This window comes from Aptenodytes patagonicus, chromosome 17, assembly GCF_965638725.1.
Source record: "Aptenodytes patagonicus chromosome 17, bAptPat1.pri.cur, whole genome shotgun sequence".
Taxonomy (NCBI): domain Eukaryota; kingdom Metazoa; phylum Chordata; class Aves; order Sphenisciformes; family Spheniscidae; genus Aptenodytes; species Aptenodytes patagonicus.
This window is the reverse complement of record NC_134965.1, coordinates 6,534,945-6,561,892: the sequence shown is the minus strand read 5'-3', so window position 1 is coordinate 6,561,892 and position 26,948 is coordinate 6,534,945. Positions and strand designations below refer to the sequence as shown.

At 41.5% G+C, this 26,948-nt stretch overlaps 1 protein-coding gene across 5 annotated transcripts; it reads left to right on the top strand.

Moving 5' to 3' along the window:
• The first annotated feature begins 195 nt into the window (after nucleotides 1–195).
• Nucleotides 196–26,675, top strand: LOC143168303 (merlin-like). 5 transcript variants are annotated; one of them, XM_076354611.1, is made up of 20 exons: nucleotides 196–256; nucleotides 1,216–1,323; nucleotides 4,461–4,709; nucleotides 6,207–6,324; nucleotides 8,095–8,220; nucleotides 8,590–8,712; nucleotides 12,372–12,455; nucleotides 13,237–13,305; nucleotides 13,526–13,608; nucleotides 14,837–14,912; nucleotides 15,367–15,504; nucleotides 17,268–17,342; nucleotides 18,124–18,237; nucleotides 18,680–18,802; nucleotides 19,389–19,606; nucleotides 20,504–20,606; nucleotides 21,339–21,466; nucleotides 22,068–22,218; nucleotides 24,310–24,519; nucleotides 25,525–26,675. In XM_076354611.1, exons 3-20 carry the CDS (start codon nucleotides 4,702–4,704, stop codon nucleotides 25,558–25,560), a joined length of 1,983 nt encoding a protein of 660 aa, XP_076210726.1. In that variant the 5' UTR covers nucleotides 196–256; nucleotides 1,216–1,323; nucleotides 4,461–4,701; the 3' UTR covers nucleotides 25,561–26,675. The 5 variants fall into 5 exon arrangements, with proteins under 5 accessions (XP_076210726.1, XP_076210725.1, XP_076210728.1 ...); XM_076354610.1 differs by lacking the exon at nucleotides 196–256 and having other exon boundaries at nucleotides 1,164–1,323; XM_076354612.1 differs by lacking the exons at nucleotides 196–256; nucleotides 1,216–1,323 and adding an exon at nucleotides 2,109–2,175.
• Nucleotides 26,676–26,948: the final 273 nt, after the last annotated feature.

Sequence of the window (26,948 nt, the reverse complement as noted above, 5' to 3'; positions counted from 1 at the left end):
GGTAGGGGGCCCTGCCTGGGCCTGCAGCCAGGGGAGATTGGGGAGCAGATGCTGGGCATGGGCCCTGTTTTCTCAGGGTGCCACTGTCTGTGGGGAGACCTGCCCTACCTCTGGCCTCTGCAGGCTCACACAGCTGAATCTAGCCTGACTTTTAGTATAAATAACTGATCTGGGTGCCACATTCAGCAGCAATGTGTTGTGCTGTGGGGTTGGACACAATCTGCAGCAGGCCTCGGTCTGGAGGCGCTGGAAGGAGGTGAGGAGGCAGAGTTGTGAGAGCTGAGGTGCCTTTTTACACTCTGAATTTCAGGAGATGAAGCTGTCAGTGCAGTCTCTTTGTGGCTGCGTGGCACTGAGGTCTCTTTCCACAGGAAGTAGTTTTGTGCTCTTCCACCTGCTGTTAAGTTATGTAAATGAGGTAAATCTTGAAGGTTTCCCATGTAAATCTGGAATAATTGTAACATGTATGAAGTGAGAGCTGGCCTGTTGTCCTTGCTTATCCATACCCCGGTAGAAATTCAGTTTCTGTAAATCTGTATCTAAAATGGAGGATTAAAAAAACCCCCAACTTATAAAATGAATAATAGCAAAAAAAGTCTTGACTTTGCCATTGCCTTTAAGGTAACGTGCTCCTGGCAGCTTATGGAGCTTGTGGTCTCTGTGTGACTTCAGGCTGAGGCCATCCCTTTTTTTATTTAAATGTGTTCATTTATCTTTTTTTGCTGGCAAGTATTTTGGCTGCTGCCCAGTTTTCAGGCTTGTTCTCTTTAGGCATTATTGTCCCATCATCTCTCACCACAGGAAGAGGGAAGGTAGGGAATCGTATTTACTTAGTAGGACAATACTGTGCAGCTTCCCTTTTTAAGGTGGCTGGGTATGGTGAGAACAGGCTATTCTTTGTATGGCTGGAGATACTGTTGAAATAGTTTGATCAAATGCTATCAAAGGAGTTATTTGGAAGTTCATTATCAGTTCTTAGAGATATCCAAGTCAAGGTTCATGGGCTTCTCTTATTTTAGTGCCTTATTGCTTGAATTAGAGTGGAGAGAAGTTGGGAGGAGTCTTGCTGGCACAGGCAGGAAATGGTTAACAGCCTTTCATATCACCTGGGAAAGCAATTCTTTGATTTTTCAGAGGGCGCTAACATGCTGCAGTTCATAGGAAACAAAGGAAAGGGGATCAAGTATAAAAGTTGTTCTTGGATTTTATTTTCAGTGGCAGAACTTGTGAGGGCTGGATATTGACGTCTGCTGAAAAATATGGAATTTTGGATTAAAAAGAATTTTTTTTCTTCTTATCTTCATTCAGAAAATGATCTGTGAGGTAAGTCTTGATTCCAACTGGTGACTTTAGATAACTTATTTTTAGATTGAGAGGTAAGAAAAATCTTTCTATTGCTGACCCATTTTAAAACTGAATTCTTCGCTTAAATTGTTACTTGGGCAGGGAGCACAGGCAGAAGTGTGAGTCAACAACTGTAAAAAGCCCACAATGCTTTCCTGTATTGTCTGCATTCAAATTGCTTGCATTAATTTATGAGCTTAAGTATAGAAATTCAGGAACTGGGAGAAGCATAATGAGTCAGGGGAATTTGCGATTAAGAGTTGCAGTAAGTATTTCAGCAATGACAGGAGACTTTCAAATTGTACTAGTATCTATGTTAATGTACTTTTGCAGTTGATGCTTCAAGCATCTTCTATTGGTGGCTCTTAAAGTACTTCCCAAACCTTGTTTCTTTAAACCACACTGCACTCCCAAGGGTTTTATATTTCCAGCTCGTATTAAGGACTTGGCTAGCAGATGGTACAGTTGCTGCCCCTGTGCATGTTCTGATCCTTAAGGGCAGACTGCTTTTGGGGGTATGAGGGAGGGGTCTCACAATTTCCATTCCTAGCCTGTCTGCAGCTGAGACTAAGGAGGTCTCACCTTAAAAAGTGCTGCTGGCTTTTTGTGCGTGTGAAAACAGATGCTTTTTCACTTGAGTGTGGATGACCAAAGTGTGATTGGATGGTAATAGCTCATGCACAGTTGTCACTGAGAGCAAGTGCCATGTGAAGGGAAATCTTTATATCCTGTGGAGAGCCCTGCAAACCATCCATTCACCTTGGAAATGCTCAACTGAAAGTAAATTGTACTCTCGCTCTTGGGAAGGTTAATTACAGCTTGTTCGTTGAGGTATTTCTCTGTGTCTGTCTCTAATGTACTGAATTCTGGTGGATTTATTGAGCTTTTGGAGGGGAATGCTGATTTCACTTTTTCTCTTTGTGCTTTTCAGTTAACACTCTAAGTAAGTGGTATCTGATGTGTGGGTTATTTCCCATTTCAATAGTGTGCAGCGCAGTGGTATAACACGACTGCCCATCTAGTGCTGTGATATAGATAAGCGTTAGTCCTTGCAAGAGTCGCCTTGCCAGTTCTTCTTGCTGTTGCCTGCTGTTCCCAGTTTCCCTTGCACCCCCACATTTTGCTCAGGCACTAGTTTTTCATTGTGAAGAAGGGAGAAGACTGTAATCCTCAGAGCTGGTGGATGTCAGTTCTTTCATCTTGGACATGAACATGCTGAAAGGCAGCAGGACCGTTTAGTTCCTGCAAATTATATTCCTCATCACTGCATTTCTGCTCCCCTCATCAAGCAAAGCTTTAATCATCTTTCTGTTGGTTTTTGTAAGGTGCAGGAGAAGCTGTGCACGTTCACAGCTTCTGAACTATCTGTTCCCAGATTCTGGCTGGACAGGAATCTTTTCTCACCCCGCCCTATTTTGGATTAATGTTATTTGGTAAGGTTGCGACATGCTCTGATCTATTGCATTTTGCTGCTTCTGGGTCTTGAGCTTAGATCCCTGTGGCAACTGCAGAAATAAATCACTGGAGCTCGGTGACAGAAACTCTATCTTGAAACACGTTGCACATGATTCACAGTTAAATGCTGTTATTAGCAGGGATCTAGAGAGTGGATTGCTTTTGCATTTAAACAAAAAGATTGCAAACCCAGATTGTCTTATTCGGCAAGATTTCTCTTATTTGAAAAAGTTATTTTTCTAAAACCTTGACTGTTAAGTGCTTTTGCTTATGTTGTCAGTATCTGACATTAATTTAAGCTATTCAGTGCGAAAACCTTTTCTATTTCTTTACCGGTGCTAGTGATTAAAATGCAGTTTACATTTCTTGGGAAAATTTTATATTCAAAAATGTCTTTTCACTGTGAGTCAGAATGTACTTTTCCATGGAATAAAAATTCTGGAAAGGAAAAAAAATGCTATTGGAAATGCTGAATAAATTATATTGTCATTTCAAACAGGTTATACATGAAAAAAGAAAGAACTTCAAAGTAAAAATGAAGGGCTCTGGTGTTTTTCTCATATTTTGAGAAAATTAGTACATTCTTCTGCAGTTGTTCAATTTTCTGTTCAGCATTTTCCATATGAAACTCTTTGAGAATGTTCTGTACTGGCCCTAACTCCAAGTTCCTGTTTAATTCAATTGGCCGTTTCAAATTACATATTAAAAATGAATTGTGAAGATTTTTTCTCCTTTGTCTTCAGCCATTGGTGTTTCTTCTAGAAGTAATAAAAGAAGGGGTTGTTTCCAGTACTGTATAGTAGTTTGTAGTTCTCATGCTTTAACTGCTGTATCCAATGGTACAATTATTTACAGTAAATCTCTGGTTTTGAAGAAAAGTGGACAGGAAAGACCTTTGGAATGTAACAGGTTAAAATATAATTTGGTGTTAGCTGTGTTGCAGCTTGCAGATTAGAGATCAAAATTTACTGGAATAATTACTGCTGTTTTGGATGCCTTCACATGATGCTCTCCTTGTCAGTATTACTGTGGTCACATTACACCATACTACTGTGGTCATTTTTTGGTTTTTAAATACTCCTTTCCCCTTAATTGAAAACACTTTTCTATGCTAAGTAGAAAGGACCTGAGCTCTGCTCAGTAGTGTGCACTGAGGTGTTGCCTAAATTACAGAGGAAATGCACTCTGTGGCAAGATCTGTTTTTCACTCCTCTAAAAAAATATTCCACGAGGACAAGGGGGTACCGTGGGGGTGATGGGATTTAGGCCCTGGGTATGCCTATCCCTGAAGCACCCTGGCTTGCACTGATTCTCGGTAGTGTGAACTGGCCTCTCCTAGGACTGGTGGCAGGCACCAGCAGCAGGACCAGCTTGGGAAGAGTACTTTGAGGGCATGTGGTTCCTCCAGTCGTGAGGAGGGAGCAGATACTGTCACACTGTTTTGGGTAGAAGTTCAGAAAGATAGAAATTCCATCCTATGCTTTTCCAGCATCATAATATTCTTCTTGCTAGTGAATTTTTCTCAGTGTGCAACCTGTCTGCAATTTAATTAAGCCCATTATTCCTTGTCCTAACCATTGTGGTCATGAAGAGCAGACATTATAATGTCTCACCACACTTGTCCCTTCTCTGTACTAACCAGTACTTTCATTTCACCACAGATTATTTTCTAGCCCTTGGATCTCTCCTTTGGATTCTCTCCAGTTAGCCCATTATCTTTCCTGAAGTGTGTTGCCCCAAACTGAACAAGACTTCAGCAGAAGCTTCACCAGAGCCAACTGGAGGGAGAGGACTCCTCAACTAGCCTCAGTGGCGTCAGAAAGATGAATTTCCTCCTGAGCTTTTCTTCCCCACTCTGAGTTGTCTCAAGTACTTGTTCTCAACTCTGCCACTGATGTCCATATGATTTGGTAACTAACTTGTCTGTTCTCTGCCTCAACTTCTCTACAATTTGAAAAGAAAAACTTCCATATACATTTTACCTCCTATTTAGCTACTTGAAGTTTTTGGATGAGGGGCAGATACGAAGTAAGTGGAAAATAATCAGTACATTTGCAAGCCAATTTAGAGCTCAGCAAAAGCAGAGAAGGGGACAAGATGTTTTATAAAATCCTGGAAGGTAACAGACAAATTGAACTTCTCAGTTTAAACTAGAACTTTATTTTGGAATTCCTTAAGGAGAGATTGGAAGTCTGCCACACTGTAATAGTTTTATATTGTAGGAAACCAAGAATGCCTCAGTCTCTTCTTGACCTATATAGTTCACAGATAGTAACTAGGTTTTGCAAGTCTGAGCTATTAATTTTATAAAGTAAAAACAAGAAGAAAACTTTACAGGCTGATTTCCTGTGCTCGGAAATAAACATGAGAACTGCATAGTGCAGATTCGCACTATCATTTAACCCCAACTTTCAACATTTGGTTTGAATGGTATCCACAAAACCCTCGTGGCTGTGGAAATAGCATGTCTCATCAATTTTCTTGATGGCATGCAGTCAATCGCATTTAGAATAGAAGATTTGTGAAGGAATTTTCTGTAGGCTTCTGCAAAATTAAATTCATTTCACTTCACAAGAACTCCATTGGAAAAATTTGTGTTCTAAATAGCTTTCATCATTGTGAGTTAGTGTGCCCAAGAGAACAGGGTAAATTCAGCTTAATTTTACTGCATATTTTTGGCATTTGTATCATTTCAAGGAGTTAAGATGTAATTTTGTAAAGAAACTCAATCGGTTAGTTGCTCAAGGAGCCATAACTGATGGAAAAGAATTGAGTTGGATTTGATATCATAAGGCTTTGCTGCGTGATGTAGCTCTCTACTCTCTACTGTGTTTTACAAGTGAAGCCTCCACTGATGCATTTGGTGTTGGTACATAACTGCAGAGACCTTTACAGAGAAAGGGAATTTTGCTTGGATATGTAAAAGGGATGAGGAATGTCATATTTCTGTTGGCATTATTCAAAAGCCAGGTATTACTTTTATGAAACTGTAAACATTCATCCATTGCAGAGTTTCGTTGCAAGAGACTACTGAATTGCATGGATGCAGGTGATTGTATGGAGCACGAGGGCTGGACTGGAGGTTCCCTAGATGTCCTCAGCTGTAGAGAGAGGCAGGCCCCTGGATCTTGCAATGTAAGGTCTGAATGAAGTTCTTTCTAGTACTGTAGGAACCCAGTGTTTGTCAAAGTCTGAGAGGAAAGACAGGAATGACATTTTGGAGCAATTGATTTTTAAGGAGCAAACTAAATATTTTGTTTCAACATTCTTTCTTATAGTCTTGGACACAGAAATGCATATTTAAAGGTGACTTTATTCTGCAAGTTTGGACTCATCCTACTTTGGAATCTAGCCAAGAAAATGTTACTGAATTTCCAGTCCTAAACATATCGCATGTTTGATTTCAGGTGTGGCTATCCTCATAAACTAAAAAATATGTCCATCCGAGGCCTGAAGAAGAAACAACCGAAGACTTTTAAAGTCAAAATTATAACAGTGGATGCTGAAATGGAGTTCAGCTGTGAGGTAAGAGTCCTCAGCAGATGGCTAGAAAGATGGAGACTGACCTTTGTATTAGCAAGACATAAATTTGAAAAGTTCAGATTATCAGTTCATGGATGGTCTTAAAACTGATTATTATTTTTATAAACAATGGACTACTTATGCTCAGATGCATTCTTCTGTTAAACAACTCTTGACTATTCAGAATTTAAAGCTGTTTCCATTAAATCCATTTGACTGTGACACTGCTAAATTAGCAGTAGGCCTGCTTTCTTCATAAGCGTTCCAGCACATGATGCAGGGCTTGTTTGTAAGTATACCTACTTCTCCGCAAAATTATCTTTTTGTAAGTGACACGGCTCTTTAAGACACTGCTGGCTTGGATAAAGAAGTCTGGTCAGAGCTGTTCCTAAGATGTTACTTATAAAATAATTTATAAAATGGTACTTTTGGGCTCAGTTGATCTGGGACATTCTCTTCAAATGCAATTTGCCATTTGTAAACTCCAGTTTATTTCTTTAGCTACAATGGCTGGTTTACATCTCTGGGCAGAAGAGAAAAATGATCAGATGGAAAAGCCAGCTTTTCTTCTATTAGTTATGGCTATCTAGTAAATTGGATAGAGAAATTGTGACTGCAGAAAACTATGGAAGAAAACAAATATAGCAAGTGATCAATTGCTAATGAATTGGGCTGCACCTATCGAGGAGACAGAACTGTGCATGATTAATTCCTAATCATCCAGCAAAAGCAAAGAAAGACATGCAGTTATTTTCAGAAGAGGAGTTAGAAAACTGAGGTCCAATGGGACTGGCAATTCAAATGAGAGACTTGACTGTCTTGTGGGGCATGTCTTATTTCATTTACTGGGTCCCTCAGAATAGATTAGTCACAAGCAGTGCACTTCTGTGACTTACTGATCTAGAATACTTGCAGGCAGAGTTGTGAAAATAAAGGATTTGGAAAATTTGATTTAGAGATTAGAGTCCTTGTTATCAAATCCAGCTTGATGTATTCCTTCCTTTGCTATCTCTTTCTCCCCAAATATTATGCTTTTGCTGAGATGATTTCCATCCAAATATTGCCCCAAAGTTCTTTTGTTTGCCATTAAGTTTTTAGTGGCTGACCCATGCAATTAGACAAAATAATCTTTTTAATATGTAGCCAAACAGAAGAAAGATGTGCTGCGTCTGCAGTGAAAAAAATGTGATGTCGTGTGTGTGAATTTCGGGATCTTTAATCAAAGTTTCTGTTCTCTATGGAGCCAGGCTAGTAAATTACTCTAGAAGACAGGCTCCTGTTCATTTAAATCAGAGTAGCATAAAGGCTTGGCTTGGTGCTACTGAAATAGCTGAGGTATGTGAAAGATGGATTTGCTTTGATTGGCATTTCTACACTGTGCCCTGACACTCCTTTGATTTCCCTGGCCATCTCTCAGTCTCTCCAATTTGTATAAACTATTGAATAAGATTTTTACAAATATTAATAAAGCCTTGCCGTGTACTAGGAAATCAACAGTACAGTCCTCATTCCCTGAGCTCATAAAGTGCATGATGCTGTGGTTAAATGACTACAGCTGCTCTGTAAATGTTTCTCTGGAGAAGAGGAAGAGGAGGTAAAGCATTATAACTATTGCACCTTTGCTGTAGACAGCAGTAGGCATATTTCATTGAAAAGCTAAAGGTGAAATAAGAGTTCATAGGAGAAAGGCAAATGGTAGCCTGGTTTGCTTGACTAAAAATAGGAAATTCATTCAATATATACCTGTTTTTCTTAATTTTCTTTTTCTTTTAGATGAAGTGGAAGGGAAAGGACTTGTTTGATCTGGTGTGCCGAGCACTTGGTTTAAGGGAGACTTGGTTTTTTGGCTTGCAGTACACAATAAAAGGAATGTGCACCTGGTTAAAGATGGACAAAAAGGTATAGGAAACAAAATAACAGTGTGGCAATTTTCTACATATAAAAAGATTTACTTTTTTAGCACAGGAGCTAAAGGAATGTGTTACATGACAACTCATAATTTTAGATGGTATTATTTTTTTAAGGCTAAAGTTCATTGTGTTATTTGGTCTGATTGCTTCTATCACATTTGGCCTGAAGTATCACACACCAATCACCACTATACGCACTGATTGCTGTTAGATTAAAGCTCAGCATTGCCCTTCCTTCTAATATATGGAAAGGCTGCTTTAAATGGATTATCATCTGCTTTCTGATTTTTCCTCTGGAATATTATTTTGGGACACTTATGTACTATTTTTGCTGCTGATTTTATTTATCTTTAAACAGGTTTTAGATCAAGAAATCCCCAAAGAAGATCCCATTAGCTTTCATTTTCTGGCTAAATTCTACCCAGAGAAGGTAGAAGAGGAACTATTACAGGAAATTACCCAACATTTATTCTTCCTTCAGGTCAGGAACAGTTTTTAACTATGAATTCCTTCCGTATTTACCCCAGTCCTTTTGTACTGTCTTTGATCTTGTTGGCAGCTGCAGAATGATTCTGCTGGCTTCAGCTGTATCAGTGTCTCTGTAAAGATCTCATTTTTATGAAATACAAACATCTCTCCTGACTGCTGTGGTTTTGTGTATTGGTAAGCTGAATGTCGTTTGCCTTCTGTGGGTTTTTTTCCTCTTGATGGCTTCTCTTACTATTTGTGCTAGGAATGGGAGTTAAATTGCTGAGACCTGTAGTCTTATGTAAAATGACTTTTACACCTAGCAGTTTGGGTGATAATTCCACATCTGGATATTCCAGACTTGTTTTGCTCCTATAGTATGTGTTTAAAAAAAAAATCCATGCAAGGCTGGCACTGCTTGAAGAACTGCGAGACTTTTGCCCTAACTGGTCAGTGCTGAGAAGAATGAAGTGAAGCCGTTGTTTTTATCAGCTTCAGAAGTTTTTGAGGTCTGCTCTGGCTGTAGCTAAGAGAGTCTCAACAGCTCCTTGTCATCATCATCTTAGACCTGCTGGTGTAACCTCTTGTGTAACCATTCCCTAACCTAGTTCTTCCAAAATGGGCAGAATCAGAAGAGACCTGTTATTAGATGTACGCACTGTGTGGGGGAGTGACTACACAAGCAATTACGGTGGTAGTTGTGAAGGTGAAGAGGGAAGGAATGGTGATCGGCAGTTGGGGACAATAAGCTTTTTCACCCATATAAGCTGCAGATGGAACAAGACCTGTGACTACAGCCTATCCCTGAAACTAAAACTTAGAAGTTCCTAAAAATAGACCAGGTGGTTACTGGGAGATCTTGTTGTATATGACTATAGAAGGCACAATTAGTAGAAAACAAGAACTCCCTAACGTGTCCTTCTTAAATCTTCATTTTGGATTGTAGGGAAAAAAGATCGTAGAATTTGATAGCCATTCTGAAATACAGGTTTGTTCATCTAGCAAGTTTGAAAAGGAGTGGAGCAGCATACACAGCTACGACTCAAACAGAAGATTCACCACAATGTGTGATCCTTTTAAAGACAAAGTCTGGAGGCATCATCATATTTGTCTGATAGGCCCTGGATGAGAAGTGCTGTTCCCTTGGTATGGTGTCGGTGTTCTTCTGAAATGTCCAGACTTGCACATGCTGGCTTCTGCCAGTCAAATTAGCCAGTTTGGGTTGTCTTCCCTACCCCATTGAACTGGGTGCCTGCTACTCACACTAGCAGAATAAATCTCCAGCCCTGACAAATCTTCATTACAGATAACGGAACCCATTTCAGCTCTGCCATAGGGGCAGCTACTGATGAGCTGCAGGACAACAGTACTGTGCTCAAGAGCAGAGTTGTTAGCTATGTGAACACAGCTTGGACTGTACACTGTGGTGCTTCTTACAAATTACAAATTTCTGCGAGATGGAAGCCAGTAAAAGTAATACCCCACACATGCATTGATGCTAGTAGCTTTGCAGAGGCAGCTTTCTTGTTTGCCATTTGGTTTTCTTTTGTCCCAGAAATTTAGGGTTCTCTTAGCTCCATTAAAAAGTAGATGAAGGAGCAAATTCTTGGAGTACAATGCTTTGTTATCAAAACACAGATGCATCAACCAGGAAAAGCCATGCTGTGGCTCCATAGCTGCAGCAACAGGCTGTAGCTGTAGCAATAGGTATACAAGCATTGACTTTTAGATGGTCACTTGTTGGTCAGCTGTTTGTTCCAATGTCTGTGACATCCAGCTTCTCTCCTGAGTTGCTGTGGAGTCCTCTGCAAATTACAGCCTTCTGATGTGTTGCTTTATTCTGGTAGCTTTCAGCAGTATGTGTCTGTGCAAGTAGATTGGGTGTATGGAATAAATTCAGTCTGCATCTGTAAATAAACACAGTAAATACACTTGTTCCCTGAGGAGGATGTGTTAATGAAGTAATGGGAAAATGCTGTTGTTCCGAGGGTTAATATACTAACTAGAACTCATCCAGAACCCTTAATCACTTGGCAATTTGTTTCTTAAGCTAATTTTGGAAAGGAATGAGAGGGGCAGAACTCTTTTCCTAGTCTTTTAATCCTGATTTTTTTCACTTTTTTCTTTTCTCCTTGAACCTGCCTTGACTAGCAGATAGGCAATTAGCAAATTCTTCTCATTCCAAAGTAGAAAAACAAGACTGAAACAAATTTGAACTTGCAAAGTTTCCTGACTATAAGAACTTAAGATCACACCTGGATGCTAATAGGAAAAACATGTACAGACATCTGGATGCGTACAGATTGCAGCTCCACTGACTATTCAGATCTTTACAAATTAATGTGGCATAATAGCTTTTTGCAAAATGCGTGAATAAATGTAAACAACTAAAGCTAAATGTTGTCTGTGTAAAGATTAGGTAATTTGCTCATTCATAAATGTCCTTGTAAGAACTGATCAGAAAAAATCCCCAGACACTTATGGAGGATTTAGCTTAAGTGGTTCTAAGTTCTGAAATGTATGATTTGCATGATGGAACATGAAAGCTGAAGCTTTCCAATTTGGAAGAAAAGTCTTTTCAGTCTTTTCATTCTTTCCATTTTAACAGCTTAGCAAGAATTTTCCCTGTACTATAACTTGGGTTCATATATTGTGCTCACCAGAGACTAAATTTAAAAGAAAAACTTTCTTGATGGTTCATTTCAGTTCACAGTACCTACAGTGCCGAAGTGTATTTGTAAAGATAGCTCAGAGCTATCTCAAGTAATTTTTCTTTTTGGAAATGTTTAAGACTGTGCATTATGCAAAATTTTCTTGTCTTGTGCTTGTTAGTAGGCTAAATACATTACACTTGAGAGGAGGATTTGTGAAGATTAATTTCCCCTTTCCTCTTTAGGTTTTCAAGTAAAAATTACCCAACTGATTTAAAATGAAGCAACATCTTACAAACTATTACACCTCTGATCTTGGTAGCACCATAGATTATTAAAATGAAAAGAATGTTAAAAGACTCTCCACCATTTATACTGGGCTTTCATTTTTAAGCCCCTATGTTTTTGTTGTGCTTAGACCACTGTAATTGAATAAACTAAATGCTCTGTTAGTCAGCTTCCCTTTGTGGGGTCTCCTTTATTCCGTCATTCTGGAAAGCTTGAGAACATACTATTGTGGTTTTCAGTATGTCTCTGTCCTTGGCAATATTAGTCAACTGGACAGCTCTGAGCAATCTGGTCTAGTTGTACCTGCTTTGACTAGATGACCTCCAGAGGTCCCTTCCAACCTAAATTTGATGTTTTACATGTTGTAAAGCTAACTTTTCCAAAGCAGGAAAAAGAAGAATTGTTAAAAGGAATGAAGCGCAGACAATAAAATTCATGTTTTATAACACATTCTTTTTCAGGACTCCTTACATAAATGTGTGGAGATAGCCAACTGGCATTTCTATGAACTTAGAATTAAAACACTTTCAAAAGTTGGGTTTTTTTCATTAAATGTAATGCTAAGTAAAGGCTTCCTGTGTTTCTGAATGCCATTTTATTGTTGCTGTTATTAACTCATAATGGTGATGTTTGGTGCTAAGTTACAGTCCGGGCATGTCTAGCTTCATTTCAAGCCTGACATAAGTCCTGACTTTGAGCTTCTTTAACTTGCTTCCTTTTTCTCTTGATTTAGGTTAAGAAACAAATACTGGATGAGGAAATCTATTGTTCTCCAGAAGCAACAGTTTTACTGGCTTCTTATGCTGTTCAGGCCAAGGTTTGTGCATAGAAGCGCTTTTTTTAATTGAATTTTTTCTTTTTTAACCAAGACACATACATGGTGGTATGCAAAACACAGCAGTGTTAAAATTTGCTATTAAAGAAGTAGGTCATCCTGGGAGGTACAGGTGCAGCTAGAAAAATAAGCATTAGATGCCACTACAAGGATTTTGGTATTATGTGCTATGCTTTCACAACTTAGGGGGATTTCTTTGGACCTAACATTTTAATGTAATCTTTCTCCCAGCTAGAATTATTTCCTGTTTTAAAAAATGTTCATGGATACAGCAGGTGCTAATACCAGGGCTCACAATGGAAGGACATGATGTTTTTTAGTATCTCTCAGAACATAGTTCACTTCATGCCACCAAGAGCCAAACTTATACAATGGGCTCTCTGCAGCAGCCCAGCCTATATGCAGTAGGCTATAGGAGTAGCGGAGCTTACACTCCTGAATGTAGCCTGTAGTTCAGAGAAGGGTATGAAGTCATGGGAGATTCCTTCATACCTGCAGTTACCGAGAGCTGCAGGCTAGGACTGAAGTCTAAGGTTATAGGCCACCTTAGTGGCTGTATTGGAGCCATGTGTGTAGCACAAAGGCTGGAAGTAACTTCCACAGACAGTTCAGATGAGGGGAGCCTGTTTATTATGTGTTACCCTGTATACAGGAGAACCTAAACAGGATCTGTCTCAAGAGATCATGTCAAACTACGGAAGCAACAAGTTCTTCAGCATTCTGCATCTAACAAACTAAAGTATCTTTTCTTTTCTTGGGACAGTATGGTGACTACGACCCAAATTTTCATGAGCCAGGCTTTCTAGCCCATGATGAACTTCTACCCAAAAGGGTAAGTCTTTATTCTGTATAAAACTAAATCTTTGAATCTACTCTTTGCAGCACAGATACTGCTGTGGGATTAATCGGAGCATTAGAAACTGTTTGTGTCTGCCCTGAACTTGGCAAAATGACCGAGCTGCGAACTGCATTGCTGCATTCACGTTGCTTGGGAGAGGCAGCACATGTATTTGTATCTTCAAAGGAAACCAAACTCCTTCCTTTCTCTGTAGGTCCTCAGGCAGTATCAGCTGACAGCAGAGATGTGGGAAGAAAAGATTACTGCTTGGTATGCTGAGCACAGGGGTATCGCCAGGTATTGAAATCATTTCATTCTCTGGAAATTCCATACATTTCAGTAACTGGTTATTTGCTGTCTTCCGTGAAATTTGGCTTTTGTAGAGTGAGCAAAGAAATACCGGTTTCCAAGCTGTGATGTTAATAGATTAATTTATAACTAAGGATAAAAACACCCATCTGGGGTAAAAAGTGTCTCGTGTAGGGCTCCAAGTGCTTGTAAACTGGACTTGCTTTGAAGTGAACTGAGAAGCTGAGAGCTCTTGCAGAGCTTCATGACCTAACATATCTAAAACAGGAGTCCTGTCTCATCAGAGTCCATGTATGCCAGCAGAGACAAGTTCCTGCAAAAAGTTTGCGTTGTGTTGAATTTGCAGTTAGCCCTGAGAGTTAGCCTTTTCATTTAAGGCTGTTAGCTACCTGGAGTTGCTGGTGTGTCTGCCCTATGCAACAGCTGCCCTTCTGGAGCCATATCACACCAGTCTCCCCCTAGAATAAAAAGAATGAATCTGATATATTTTATACCTTCTGAAAATCATGGCTCAAAAGGGTGTCAGCATACTTAGCAAGGAACCAAAACAGTAAAGACACAGCATCATAGTTCCAGGACTGAGTTTTGGTGCTAGTCCATGTAGACATTCAGCATGCCTGGAAATTCAATTAAACAAGAAGTAGGAGCTGTTGGCACCCAGAGGCAGCCTTTCCTAGTATTTCAGTTCAGTTTCTCTTTGGCTGTTCTAGATGCCTCTTAGCACTATTTTTACTGAATATTCTTCTCAAAACTTATTGATGCCTCACCTTGAAGGGAGAAGAAAGATGGGTGGAGAGATTCTCACCCTTCTTTGGCCTCTGCCCAAAGGTCTGTTTAGAATTTGTTCAGGATTCATTTCTCAAGGAACTCTATTTCCTGAAGGAAATATCCTGATGTCATGGAAAACAATGGTAGGGTAAGTCTTCAAGACATAATAATGATGGAGTGGCAAAACTAACACAAGGATAAGACTGGACTTGAATTTTAATAAAGATTACACTATACATGATTCAAAATAGGTACAGCTTTACTGTCTTTATTCTGTAGAGATGCTGTTTTTATTATCCTTTTTCTATTGTTGAGAGTAAGATGGCAAAATTAAAGAAAGTACAAAGGACCAGATTGCCTGTTCTTTTCTAAGTGGAAAATGTAGAGTCAGCTAGGAGAGAAAGGTTGGAAAGGAATCTCCAAGTATAATCATGGCCTTATTCTCTAGGGATGAAGCTGAGATGAACTACCTGAAAATTGCCCAAGACTTGGAAATGTACGGTGTCAATTATTTTCCAATTGCTGTAAGTGCTTTATTTTAGTAGTTTTCAATTGCTGTAGATGATGGTACTGTCCTTTTAAAATCCTCCAAGGAGTTTGGAACTGGGACTCCTGACTTCTGCTTTTCTCTGCTGATGGTGGGCTGTGTACTGATTGTCCTGACTTGGTTTACTTGCCTGCTAAATGAGTAGGTAAATAAACCGGTTAAGATTAATGTTTTACAATCTGACGAAGGTCTGGAGTAGCTCTGGGTATGTAATAGGAAGAAAGAGAAATAGACTGAAAGTTTGAGCTGTTACAGTCAACCTAGAGGACTGGATTTATTAGCTAGCAGTGACAACATTCATAATATTTTGTGGAAACATCAATTTCCTAAAAATACAGATAAATATCAATGTATTAGAATAAGTGTGGTTCTTGTCTGTGGCTGTTTAATGTCACCATAAATGGCATTTACTGATATCTGTTGTTTTTTAGCAAAATAAAAACCATACAGATCTCCTACTTGGAGTTGATGCCAAAGGTATTCATATCTACAGCATTAATAACAGGTTCTCTCCAAATAAGTCGTTTGAGTGGAGTGCTATCAGAAACATTTCCTATAGTGAGAAAGAGGTATGATGGCTTTGATATATTATTCTTTTTATATGGGCATGGGTGTGGACTGGGATTCTTGGAACAGGCTGAAAGCTGTCTCTGTTTAAATAATTTGGGGGAGAAGGGGAAAATCCTAGGGAGCTTTGTTACAAAACTATAAATAACAGACCTGCCTTTCAGATGTGCTGCATAACCTCAGTTCCCCTAGGAGCTAGAGGCTGCTCTGAGCTCTCCAAACTTGTGGAGCCCACTGTTCTGGTTCCTTCCCTGCTGCTTGTCCTTTGCAAAACAAGTGTGTTGATCTCTGAAAAAGATAGATATTATGAATGCCACCGTGACTAGCTTCTTCAGTTATCTCAGCAGGAATTAGATGATCTGTAAAGACTTAATGCCATTTTCATATGCAGAAGCTGTCCTTGTAGATGAGGTTTGAAGCACACTGGCAAGAGGAGACATGCAGAGAGATGTACATGTTTTTCTGCTTGAATTCTGCCAGTTCGTCAGTGCATGATTTCAGTCTTCAGCACAACCCTACCATTGCAATTTCACTGTGATTTCAGAGCCCATCTTTCACTTGTAGAAGGTACAGTGGGGAGTGGGTGAAATTTAGTCTCCTTACAAATCATGTGGCTACATGAAGGCTATAATCAGAAAAACAAAACCAGAAAAACTACATTGGTACTGGAATACCTGGAATTTGTCAGCCAAAGGACAGCACAGCCTGTTCCATTTTCTGTGGGCCTTCTGAAAAACATTGAGGATGCGACTTGCTGTCCAGAGTTAGATGTGCATATGTTAAATCAGGCAGGGCAGCCTGCAGGAGTTCTGCCTCCAAAAAGTGTTCGGTCCTTGCATGACATTAAACTTCTCCTCTGGTCTGTGGATAAACTGCTTTAACTCCCTGTTGTTGGGAAATTGGGCAGCCCTATACTAAAGCTGCACTATATTCAGTGACACATTCACAGCCCTGCTCCTCACAAGGCAACACATTCAACCAGTTGTTACCTACGGGGTGAAACGAACTCTAGCACATTATGATCTTGGTGACTCAGATGGCCTGAAATTATACATTGCATTGCAAATGAATTATAGGAATAGAGTGCTAGCTAACCCATGAGTCACAGAAAACAGGATCTTAAAGAATGGAGCCATATTTTGTTATGCAGCCAAACCGAGCACAACATATGAAGTGAAACAGTGTGTACTGACCTGGCAGCATGAAAGCCCTTCATGTCCTCTGGAAACAGCTCGGGAGATAGGACTGAAAATGTGAGAAAGCAGGAGCTCCAGGACTGTTATCTGATGGTAGAAGAACAGGTCCTTCAGGCCCTTGATACGTTTTGTTTACGCCTGCAATGATTGGTGTTCAGAGAGGTGTTTGACATCTCCCTGACTTTAAGAATATGACTACTTCTGGGGATTTGTGATGTATTCTGTTCTCCTGATAACCAGTGCTTGTTCCAGTGTTCTTAGGATAGTTTGCAATGCATAGGTGGTGGTATTATGAAAACCACCATCCAAACTGGCACTGGGGTGGGTCTGTGGGAGGCTTTATCTTCTAACAGCCTGCTACGGGAGCAGATGAGGAACCTGTGTAACAGCAGCCCTGGTTCTGATTCTTTTGAGCAAAACATTTTTGCATCACTCTCCCCATGTTTGTCGCATAAATCACTGCTTCCCTGGAGAGAAGTGGAGATAGGCTAAAGTTTGCATTAGTATTAATAGTTTCAGCTTTGTTTTTCTTCCTTCTCACTGTTTCCTTTTTTCTTTTGCCTGTATAGTTAACTATTAAACCTCTTGACAAAAAAGCAGAAGTCTTCAAGTTCTTTTCCTCTCAACTCAAAGTGAACAAATTGGTAAGTGTCCTGCTTTCCTTCTTTAAAACAGCCTGGTAATACTGACTGATATCTGAGTGAGAAATGCTGTAAAACCTGTGGAGAGGCCAGGGATCACTGAGTTTCAGCATGTGTTTTCCTGAGGATTGTTCTATCCGGGAAGTGAGGGTGCCTACGTTTGTCCTCTCTGGGAAGGGGAGATGATGGGTGGAAAGTGAGATATGAAAGAAGGCCCAAATCACAAAGGGAAATCCAGATGCTGGAAGGGGAGGATGTAGTGTATGGAAAGGTGCAAAGCCACTGCAGCATCTGCCTATCTGGCTGCTGCGGGTTCTTAATCAGCTACTGCCTCTCCTTTTCTGGGAGAAGCAACAAGGAAGGGACCTAATCAACTGGCTAGTTGTATCATCATTGATTGCTTCTTAACACAACCACAGGGGCTGGGTCACTTCTCAATGAGCTTGTGGAGGGGCCATCACAGGTGACCATTCATTCCCACAGCTACATCTTGTGTACTCTTGGCCTAGATCTATTGCCTGTTCTTATTTAGGAAAATGGAACCAGAGGGGGATGAAGGACAGGAGGAACCCCTCATCCTGTTAAGAACTTTTCTAAACTGTTATGTATCTGGGTATGAGCCTGCCCTGGGTGCTGATTTTCTTGGAAGGGAAACAACTGCCAATACTTGTGCTGAAGTCAGAATTGTCAGCTTCTGTCCTGTGAGGCTAATGTGGGGCTCTTTGTCCCTCTGGCTGGGGCACAAGTACATAAAAATCACATTTGCTTTGCTTTTCCTATCCAGATTTTGCAGTTGTGCATTGGAAACCACGACCTATTTATGAGGAGAAGAAAAGTGGACTCAATAGAAATCCAGCAAATGAAAGCACAAGCCAGGGAGGAAAAAGCTAGAAAAAAGGTAGATTCTTTCTGCTCCTCTATTGTTGAAAACACTGATTATTATTCCAGCTGGTGCCCTTGCTGTCCATGCATTGCATCAATATGTGTGTGGCAGGTGAGAAAGTGCAGCAGGATTTAATGTGGGAACAGCTCTAGTGTGTATGCAGCATCTGAGGATGTAAGTGATGCTTGTGAAACTGCATAGGTGATCGCAAAGATTTGGGGTACATAACAGCTTGATCCAAGTGCTCTTTCAGCAGTCTGAAATAACCAGTATTACCTGTTAGAGGAGTTCAGTGCTGCAAAGTGCAAGCAGCTTCAGCATTGCATCTCTGGTGAGTATCAGTCCACCAGCTAGAGAGCAGTCCGTTCTTCATTAGATTCATTTGCTGTGCTGCCTCAGGCCCAGATGAGATTCTGCTGCAAACCCACAAATGTGGTATTGCTCATTCTATTTCCAGATGGAGAATCAAAGGCTGGCCAGGGAGAAGCAGCTCCGAGAAGAAGCTGAGCGAGCCAAAGAAGAGCTGGAAAGGCGTCTTTTCCAGTTGGAAGATGAAGCCAGGCAGGCCAATGAGGCCCTGGTGAGTAGCACATCAGTCTGAATATTCTTGTGCTTGACGAGCTTTCTTGGTTTGGAAGCATTTTTTTTTCTTATGGCTCCTGTGAGACACCAGGAATTATGGCTCAGACAAGGCTGGAGAGTTTCTGACCACTGGTGGAGAGGATGTGCTGGAATACCTGGGAAAACTCTGATCTGCCATAATCTCCATTTACTGTGAGCCATTTTCTCCCTGTATTTGGTTCACAGTGCTTTCTTCAGGCAAAGAGGGAAGAAAGGAAGCAACCTTGGAGCTGAAATTGGGAGAAAGGGGCATGATGCACTGGCAACTGAAGGGGCTAACCTCAATTTTTGGTTGATGTCTTTGTGCAACTCTAAGCAAATGTCTCTCCTTGCTTTGTAGAGGTGAGAGGCAGGAGAAGGAAGTTAGGCACTTCAGCAGAGGAGGAACATCAGATCCTACAATTATGTTTACTATTCTTTTTATTTTAAGGAATAATATTTTTATCGCTGCATCTTTTGGGAAAATACATCCTCTTCCTGACTGTCTGCAGGGATGATTTTGTAGATGCTAGACAGGGTAACTAAGAAAAATTGTTTCTTCTTAGCTCCGATCCCAGGAAGCAGCAGAGTTGCTGGCTGAGAAAGCTCAGATTGCAGAAGAAGAGGCAAAATTGCTGGCCCAGAATGCTGCAGAAGCTGAGCAAGAGCGACAGAGGCTGGAGATCACAGCTCTGAAAACCAAGGAGGAGAAACGCCTCATGGAGCAAAAGATGCGGGAGGCAGAGCTGATAGCAGTGAAGCTGGTGAAGGAGTCTGACCGGAGGTTAGATTTGCTTGAGTGGGGTTGTGTGGTCTCTACTGGGATGCCTGAGAGAGTGCTGTTTTTCTCCGAGCTAAGCCCGGGAGGGAGGAATTGTTCCCAAAGCAACACTTCAGAGTGACTAAGCCTTCTTGCATCTTATTTGTTCCACTTGGTACCGGTGGTTGTGAAGCAGGTCAAGAAGTTTACAGAGGATCAGATGTCAGGTTTTAGATCTTTAGTATTAAAGATCCAGAATGCAGAAGCACTTTCTATTTAGTATTATCAAAAGAGCACTGGCTACCTAGCTATCTAAATTTACCAATCTGTATACCCTGTGAGTTATGAGGCTGTTATCATTCATTAGTACCAAGCGATGGTCTCTTGTATCCCTTTCAGATCTTTGAGAAGTGTAAACCAGGTAAACTCATGTGGAATATAAACCACTCTTAAGTGTTTGCATGTTCCATAACACTGTGCTGCCTGAAGATGTAGAGCAGACCAGTGTTGACAGAGGATGTTTAACCTTGCTATTAAGGGCCTTCTGCTTGTTTTAGGGTACTGCCAAAAAGCTTGCCAAAATAAAGAGCAGGTATGTTGCACCTCTCCTCACCTCAGGGAGGATCTCTGACAGCCTGGAGAATCTGCATCAGTGGGTCATAACTGAGCCTATGGAAATTAGGAGTGGGAAAAACATGTTAATTCAGCCAGTTTGTGCAGGACTGTCTTTGAAAGCACATGTCATGCTGTGTCCAGTTAGTTCTCCATGTGACCATCCTACCACAAGTGTCTGAGTAAAGGAATCACCCACAGTAATGGATCTTGTTCTCTGGAAGCTAGTGAGGTACATAGCTCTGAAATCCATGTGTTGCTCTATACTGGAAATCATCAGCCATTCATGTCAGGATATTTGTCTTACAGAGCCAAGGAAGCAGAGCATCTGAAACAAGATCTGCATGAAGCCAGAGAGGCTGAACGGAAAGCAAAGCAGAAACTCTTAGACATAACCAGGCTTAATTATCCTGTAAGTTTCTGCTCTGCTGGGCACCACTTCATCTTCAGAGATAGTCAGATGTTGATTGCATTTTTATGGCCCCCATCAAGCTGAGTAGTGGCATGTCTGCATCCAGCTGGGGGACAAACACCTATAGGACCAATTGGTGCTTAAACACAGTGTATCTAGGATGGCAGTTGTATTTGTTCTGGGCAGTAAGTCAGGATGATAAGAAAGGCAAGACAAAAGTAAAAAAACAGGACTGGTGTTGGGACTTAGTGAGCAGAGATTGTCTTGCCTGCATTCATGCCTAATATTGTCTCTGTGCCATCTCAGTCAGGCAATAATTTGCAGAGGTGGTTGTACTGAGCCAGCTATGTTGTCCTGGCATGTGAATTTCCCCTAAGTGTCTTTAGGCAAAGCAGATGAAGCTGTCTCCAGCAAGAAGGCAGTGCTAAGGCTGTGTGCCCCAACACCCTCTTCTGCTCGTCTTGCTGAGAATGGATTTCCATTCTCTGCTGAAATAGAGAGGAACATTGCAGCCAGGATACTACTCTGCCCTTGGATCTGTGGGTTGTGGGCTTCAGCAGTTCATCTGGGACCACTCAGGTAGAGGTGAAGGGCTGCAGGAGCATCTATGTGTCTCAGAATCCATGGGTAACTTTATGAAATGGCTCAGCATGGCATTCTTGCAGAAACTGGGGAGATAAACCCAAAATCAAACAATCAGATCTTACTGACTGCTTGTGTTGCCTCTTTCAGCACATGGTCAAGTACCCACAGTACTCACCAACTGACACCAGAGATGCCAACTTTGACAAAGGATCTATAAAGCTGGATTTGAAGGACATTGACCTCAAGAGACTATCCTTTGAGATAGAGAGAGAGAGGTATCAGTATTCTTATGGTGTAAATAAATGAGACGGTTAATAATGGAAAGTACAGAAAGGAAAAAAAATCTCTGGGAATCACAGTTGATCCTTTTAACAACTCAGGATGGCCTCTTACTTGTACATATGGCTGGAGGCCTTTACTGAGCTGGTGTGGATTATGTCTGTGTAAGACTAGTTACTTACATAGAGGAAGTGTTCTGGTGGTATCAAGCCATGACAAGTCCAGGACCCTTCTGTCTTGGAGAGCGTTATGTCAGGGGCAAAGTACTTTTCTGGAATAACAGCATGTTAGAGGACAGAAGTTTCCCTCTAGTGTTGAAGTGTGGTATTGCTTTTATCTAATACATCGAGAGGCTTTTCCTCTCGGTCTGGAAGGAAATGCTTGGTAAAAAGTTAGTAAGTGTGTGAATGCTGAAGGGTGGAAGTGAACCCCCTTCTCACTGGGTCAGGGGAGTCAGGCAAAATGATGCCTGGCACATGTCAGCCTATCAAAATACCAAAATGAAACGAAGAACTTCCTCTCTCCTCCTTCCACACACACCTGTTCTTGAGCTATGTCATGCCAATGAGCTTTTTGTCTCCAATGTGTGGACTACAGGCTAGACTACTTAGAAAAGAGCAGAAAATTCGAAGATCGGCTGAAAGAACTGAAGTCCGAAATTCATGCTTTGAAACTAGAAGAAAAACAGTCTGGGCTTTACTCTCATTGGAATGAAGTACTGGGATCCTTGGATCGCTCTTTAGGAAATGTATGTACCCTAAATACCTGCCACTTCTTTCAGCATAAACCATAAAAGAGAATAGTGTGGGTGTGCCAAAGGCAGTTGCTGTATTTCAGTTCAAGGCACATGCTTTAGTACCCTTGATAGTAAAATATTAAAAATGTGAACACAGACAAGGAAAATTCATGTCAAAACAAAATCTAAGAAGTTTTTCTTGGGCGGGATACTACTACCATAAGCAAAAAATAATCATCTTACTTTACAGATTATGAAATCACAGTAACGGTTTAAGGTCTTGGAGCAAACTAAATTGTTGTAATTTAACACATTTAAATGTGGTTCCTCATAGAATCATTTAGGTTGGAAAAGACCCTTAAGATCATGGAGTCCACCCGTAAACCTAACACTGCCAAGTCCACCACTAAACCATGTCCCTAAGCGCCATGTCTACACATCTTTTAAATACCTCCAGGGATGGTGACTCAACCACTTCCTGGGGCAGCCTGTTCCAGTGCTTGATAACTCTTTCGGTGAAGAAATTTTTCCTAATATCCAATCTAAACCTCCCCTGGCGCAACCTGAGGCCGTTTCCTCTCGTCCTATCACTTCTTACCTGGGAGAAGAGACCAGCACCCGCTTCGCTACAGCCTCCTGTCAGGTAGTTGTAGAGAGCGATAAGGTCTCCCCTCAGCCTCCTTTCCTCCAGGCTAAACAACCCCAGCTGCCTCAGCCGCTCCTCAAAAGACTTGTGCTCTAGAGCCTTCACCGGCTCCGTTGCCCTTCTTTGGCCACGCTCCAGCACCTCAATGTCTTTCTTGTAGTGAGGGGCCCAAAACTGAACACAGTATTCGAGATGTGGCCTCACCAGTGCCGAGTACAGGGGCACGATCACTTCCCTACTCCTGCTGGCCACACTGTTTCTGACACAAGCCAGGATGCCATTGGCCGCCTTGGCCGCCTGGGCACACTGCCGGCTCATGTTCAGCCGGCTGTCGACCAGCACCCCCAGGTCCTTTTCCGCCAGGCAGCTTTCCAGCCACTCTTCCCCAAGCCTGTAGCATTGCATGGGGTTGTTGTGACCCAAGGGCAGGACCCGGCACTTGGCCTTGTTGAATCTGATATGACTGGCCTCGGCCCACTGATCCAGCCTGTCCAGATCCCTCTGCAGAGCCTTCCTACCCTCGAGCAGATCAACACTCCTGCCCAACTTGGTGTCATCTGCAAACTTAGTGAGGGTGCACTCGATCCCCTCGTCCAGATCATTGATACAAGTATGAAACAGCACTGGCCCCAACACTGAGCCCTGGGGAACACCACTTGTGACCGGCTGCCAACTGGATTGAACTCCATTCACCACAACTCTTTGGGCCCGGCCATCCAGCCAGTTTTTTACCCTGTGAAGAGTATGGCTGTCCAAGGCATGAGCAGCCAGTTTCTCCAGGAGAATGCTGTGGGAAACAGTGTCCAAGGCTTTCCTAAAGTCCAGGTCAACAACGCCCACAGGCTTTCCCTCACCCACTAAGTGGGTCACCTTGTCATAGAAGATCAGGCTAGTCAAGCAGGACCTGCCTTCCATAAACCCATGCTGACTGGGCCTGGTCACCTGGTTGTCCTGTACGTGCTGTGTGATGCCACTCAAGATGAGCTGCTCCATAACCTTCCCCGGCACCAAGGTCAGGCTGACAGGCCTGTAGTTCCCCAGATCCTCCTTCCGGCCCTTCTTGTAGATGGGCATCACATTTGTTAACCTCATAGTTTGCATCACATTCTTCTTCACGTGCTTTGTGGTTGCTAAAAGTCATAAAAGTCTTGGTGTATTTTTTTTTTTAACACAGTGAGGAGCTAAGCCCAGATTTTTGTTGTAAGTTTCATGTTATTTATATAAATACTCCAGCCTCTTCCTGAACCAGTGCAAGAATAGGGCTGGCTTTGTCTTTCCAGGTTGTTCCACATGTAGCAAAAATGGCTCTGAGTCAACAGTTTGAGAGAGAAGGGAGGCTTCAAAAAATCATAGGGAAGATGGCCTTTATTTTCTGAATATGCGTCTGATGTTTTTTGGCTTAATGAGTGTTGATATAGAGAGGGCATTAAATTTCCATGTGTTCTTTTCTTTTAAAGACCCCATCATGGATGAAAACCTTCGAACCTGGAGATTCATTGGGTATAAATCTTCAAAGACCTTTCCCTGCTTTCTCGTTAAATACTACAAGCAGCTGGCCTTGTACCAACAAAATTCAACACACAGTGCCAGTGGAAAAATCATCTTTTCAAGCAAATTCCTTGGTTGCCAACAGTGTGGGCACAGGAACCAGAAAACAGATTGTAAAGGTAATCAGATTTGTAAGTAAATTCCCAAATGTTGACTAAAAGTTCAGAGAGGTAAAGAATGTCTGGCTTTAGGGGCCTGTTTTGTCCAGCTCTGTCACAGCCTCCCAAATGACGAGTCAATGCATGACTGTTGGATGAGTTTTGAGACCCTGCAATGGCACACCATTCGGGACTGTTTGTAACTTGAGGGCACCTGTTTTTTCTCACTTATGATGCAAAGCTGTAAGCCCTGGTGAATGAAACAGATGCCCGTATGCAGTAGGAGGATCTGTGTTAAATCTTATTTGTATCAGCCAGGCTTGGAAATGAGAATGTGCTCCCAAGTACAGAGAGCTTAAAACATACTGTGCCTGCCTTCTGGTTTTAAGGGGCAGGGAGTAAGATACCAATAAATGCCTAGACTTCCAACAGTTCAGTTCTCTTCCAACGTGTTCCTTATCAGAGAGTCCTGAAGAGCTAATGAGCTGGGTCTTATGAAAAAACAACCTGCTTTTAAATTTCACTAGAATGGAGAATCTAGTATGCATTCAAGAAGAACTGTAAGGGCATGCGATCTTGAACAGTGGGAAGGAAATCAGCTTTCTCTAGTCAATGCTAATTGTGTGAGGTATTGGGAATAAAGAAAGCTTGATGTATTTGCTGCTGGTTTATATGAACAAAACTGAGGGTTTTTAGGATCAGTTAGAGGCTCTAGTATATAACATTCAAGACCTGACTCTTCAGGGTTGTGTGCTTAAACTAGAAGGAACACAACTGAGTGTAGCAACAGATGAGGAAGCAGCTCTTTCTAATGCAAGTAACAGAAGCAACTTTTAAGACTAACCTAATCCAAATAGCAGGGGTGAGGCAAATATGCCTGTTTTAAGAAGGAAGAAAAAGCTATTGCAGAGCATCTTGCAAAAGGTTACAGTCAGAGGTAAAGGAAGAACTGGACCAAAGGGAGTTACTTTGCTTTAAGTAGGAGTTCAGGACGAAATTAACTTTTCCTGTTTGATTTGACTGTAGGTTCAGCAGCATGACTCGGATGTGATCTACATTTGAAGCCTCTCGTTTCCTTACCAGACTGGTAGAACCTGGTGGCCATCTTTTTGGCTGCTGCAAAATGCACCTATACGAGGACGCTTGCGCAGCTCTGCTGACGGGCATCAGTGTAAGAGACATGGTACTATAGTTAGTGGTGTTATTCAGCTTCCAAGCAGATAACATAAGCTGGGAGCACTAAAACTGCCAGTGTAAAATGGCTAGTGTCTTTGGGTACAATGGTAAACATACAAACCCAGAGGAGTGTTGTTTACTACTTATGCACTTTTGAAGAAACACTTTATACTTTGCTAAACCTTTCTCCCCCAGGTGTTTTTACACACCGACTTATCAGTGTGATACTCTACTTTTGTAGAAAGGATGCTAGGCAGCAAGTGTCCAGGAGATGTTTGGGATGAGAAAAACATTGTACACGAGCTTGGTTTTTACCTATGCAATGGACTAATTATGTTTTTGCTTTGGTCTGTGGGACGTGACTCCCACAGAGCTGCTCAACATTTTAGTGTTTGCCTGCCAAATATTTTCCTTTTCCTCCCCAAACATTGCTTGGTTTGCTTAATTGATTTGCATTTCTCTGTGAGAAATCTCAGCTTTTAATTCCAGATGTAGAAGTGGACATCTTCAAATACCTCTCGTTCCTGGGGGAATCCTTTGTTTGGAATGCAAAGCTTCCGTTCTCTTTACAATTTTTCACTAGATCAAGCACTTTTGTTGCTTTTGCCGCTCCAGCAAACTTTGCATACATTAACTTGTTTCCCAGTTCTGTGCAACACAGCTTCCAAATTAGACAAAGACAAAAGATGCTATTGGTGTCTGCTAAAGTTGGACTTGTTTCTGATGGAGAGGTGCATGGTGCATGCAGCAAAATGTCTGCCTCATTAGTAAAACCTACTTGCATTTTCTGGTTTTGTGTGTGTTTAAGTGTCTGTTTCACCATAAATCTTCAGTCTGAGGACTTCTGGGGAAGCAGACAAGATGCAGCTGTAGCTATAGTAGTAGCACGGTTGAGCATGGGACATGTGATGTAAAATGAATGTTAATGTTGTTAAATACTTGTTCTGAAAGCTAAGATTAAAAAAAGTACATTCAATAAAAACCTTCCATTTCCATTTGCTAGGAGCAGCTTTGAACTGAATGTTGTGTCAATATTACAACAACATTAGCAAGGCAAGTTCTAAGAACAAACACACAAATCTCCTCTGTACACATCTGCAACAGACTGAGAGCACAGTGAGGAACAGCATCTGTAGCCAGCTCATGACAGTCGTGACAGTTACATGGCAAGATGCACATAACGGCGATCTGCAGTGGTGTCCTGTTGTCTCTTTTCTCAGCCTTGAGGTGGTTGCTGCCTTTGGTTGGTGGGGGGGTCTAGGGGGTGTGTTAAT

Coding starts and splice junctions, on each gene's coding strand:
- LOC143168303 (XM_076354611.1), top strand. Junction 20,607..21,338: donor TAACCAGGCTTAATTATCCT/GTAAGTTTCTGC, acceptor TGCCTCTTTCAG/CACATGGTCAAGTACCCACA. Junction 21,467..22,067: donor TTTGAGATAGAGAGAGAGAG/GTATCAGTATTC, acceptor TGTGGACTACAG/GCTAGACTACTTAGAAAAGA.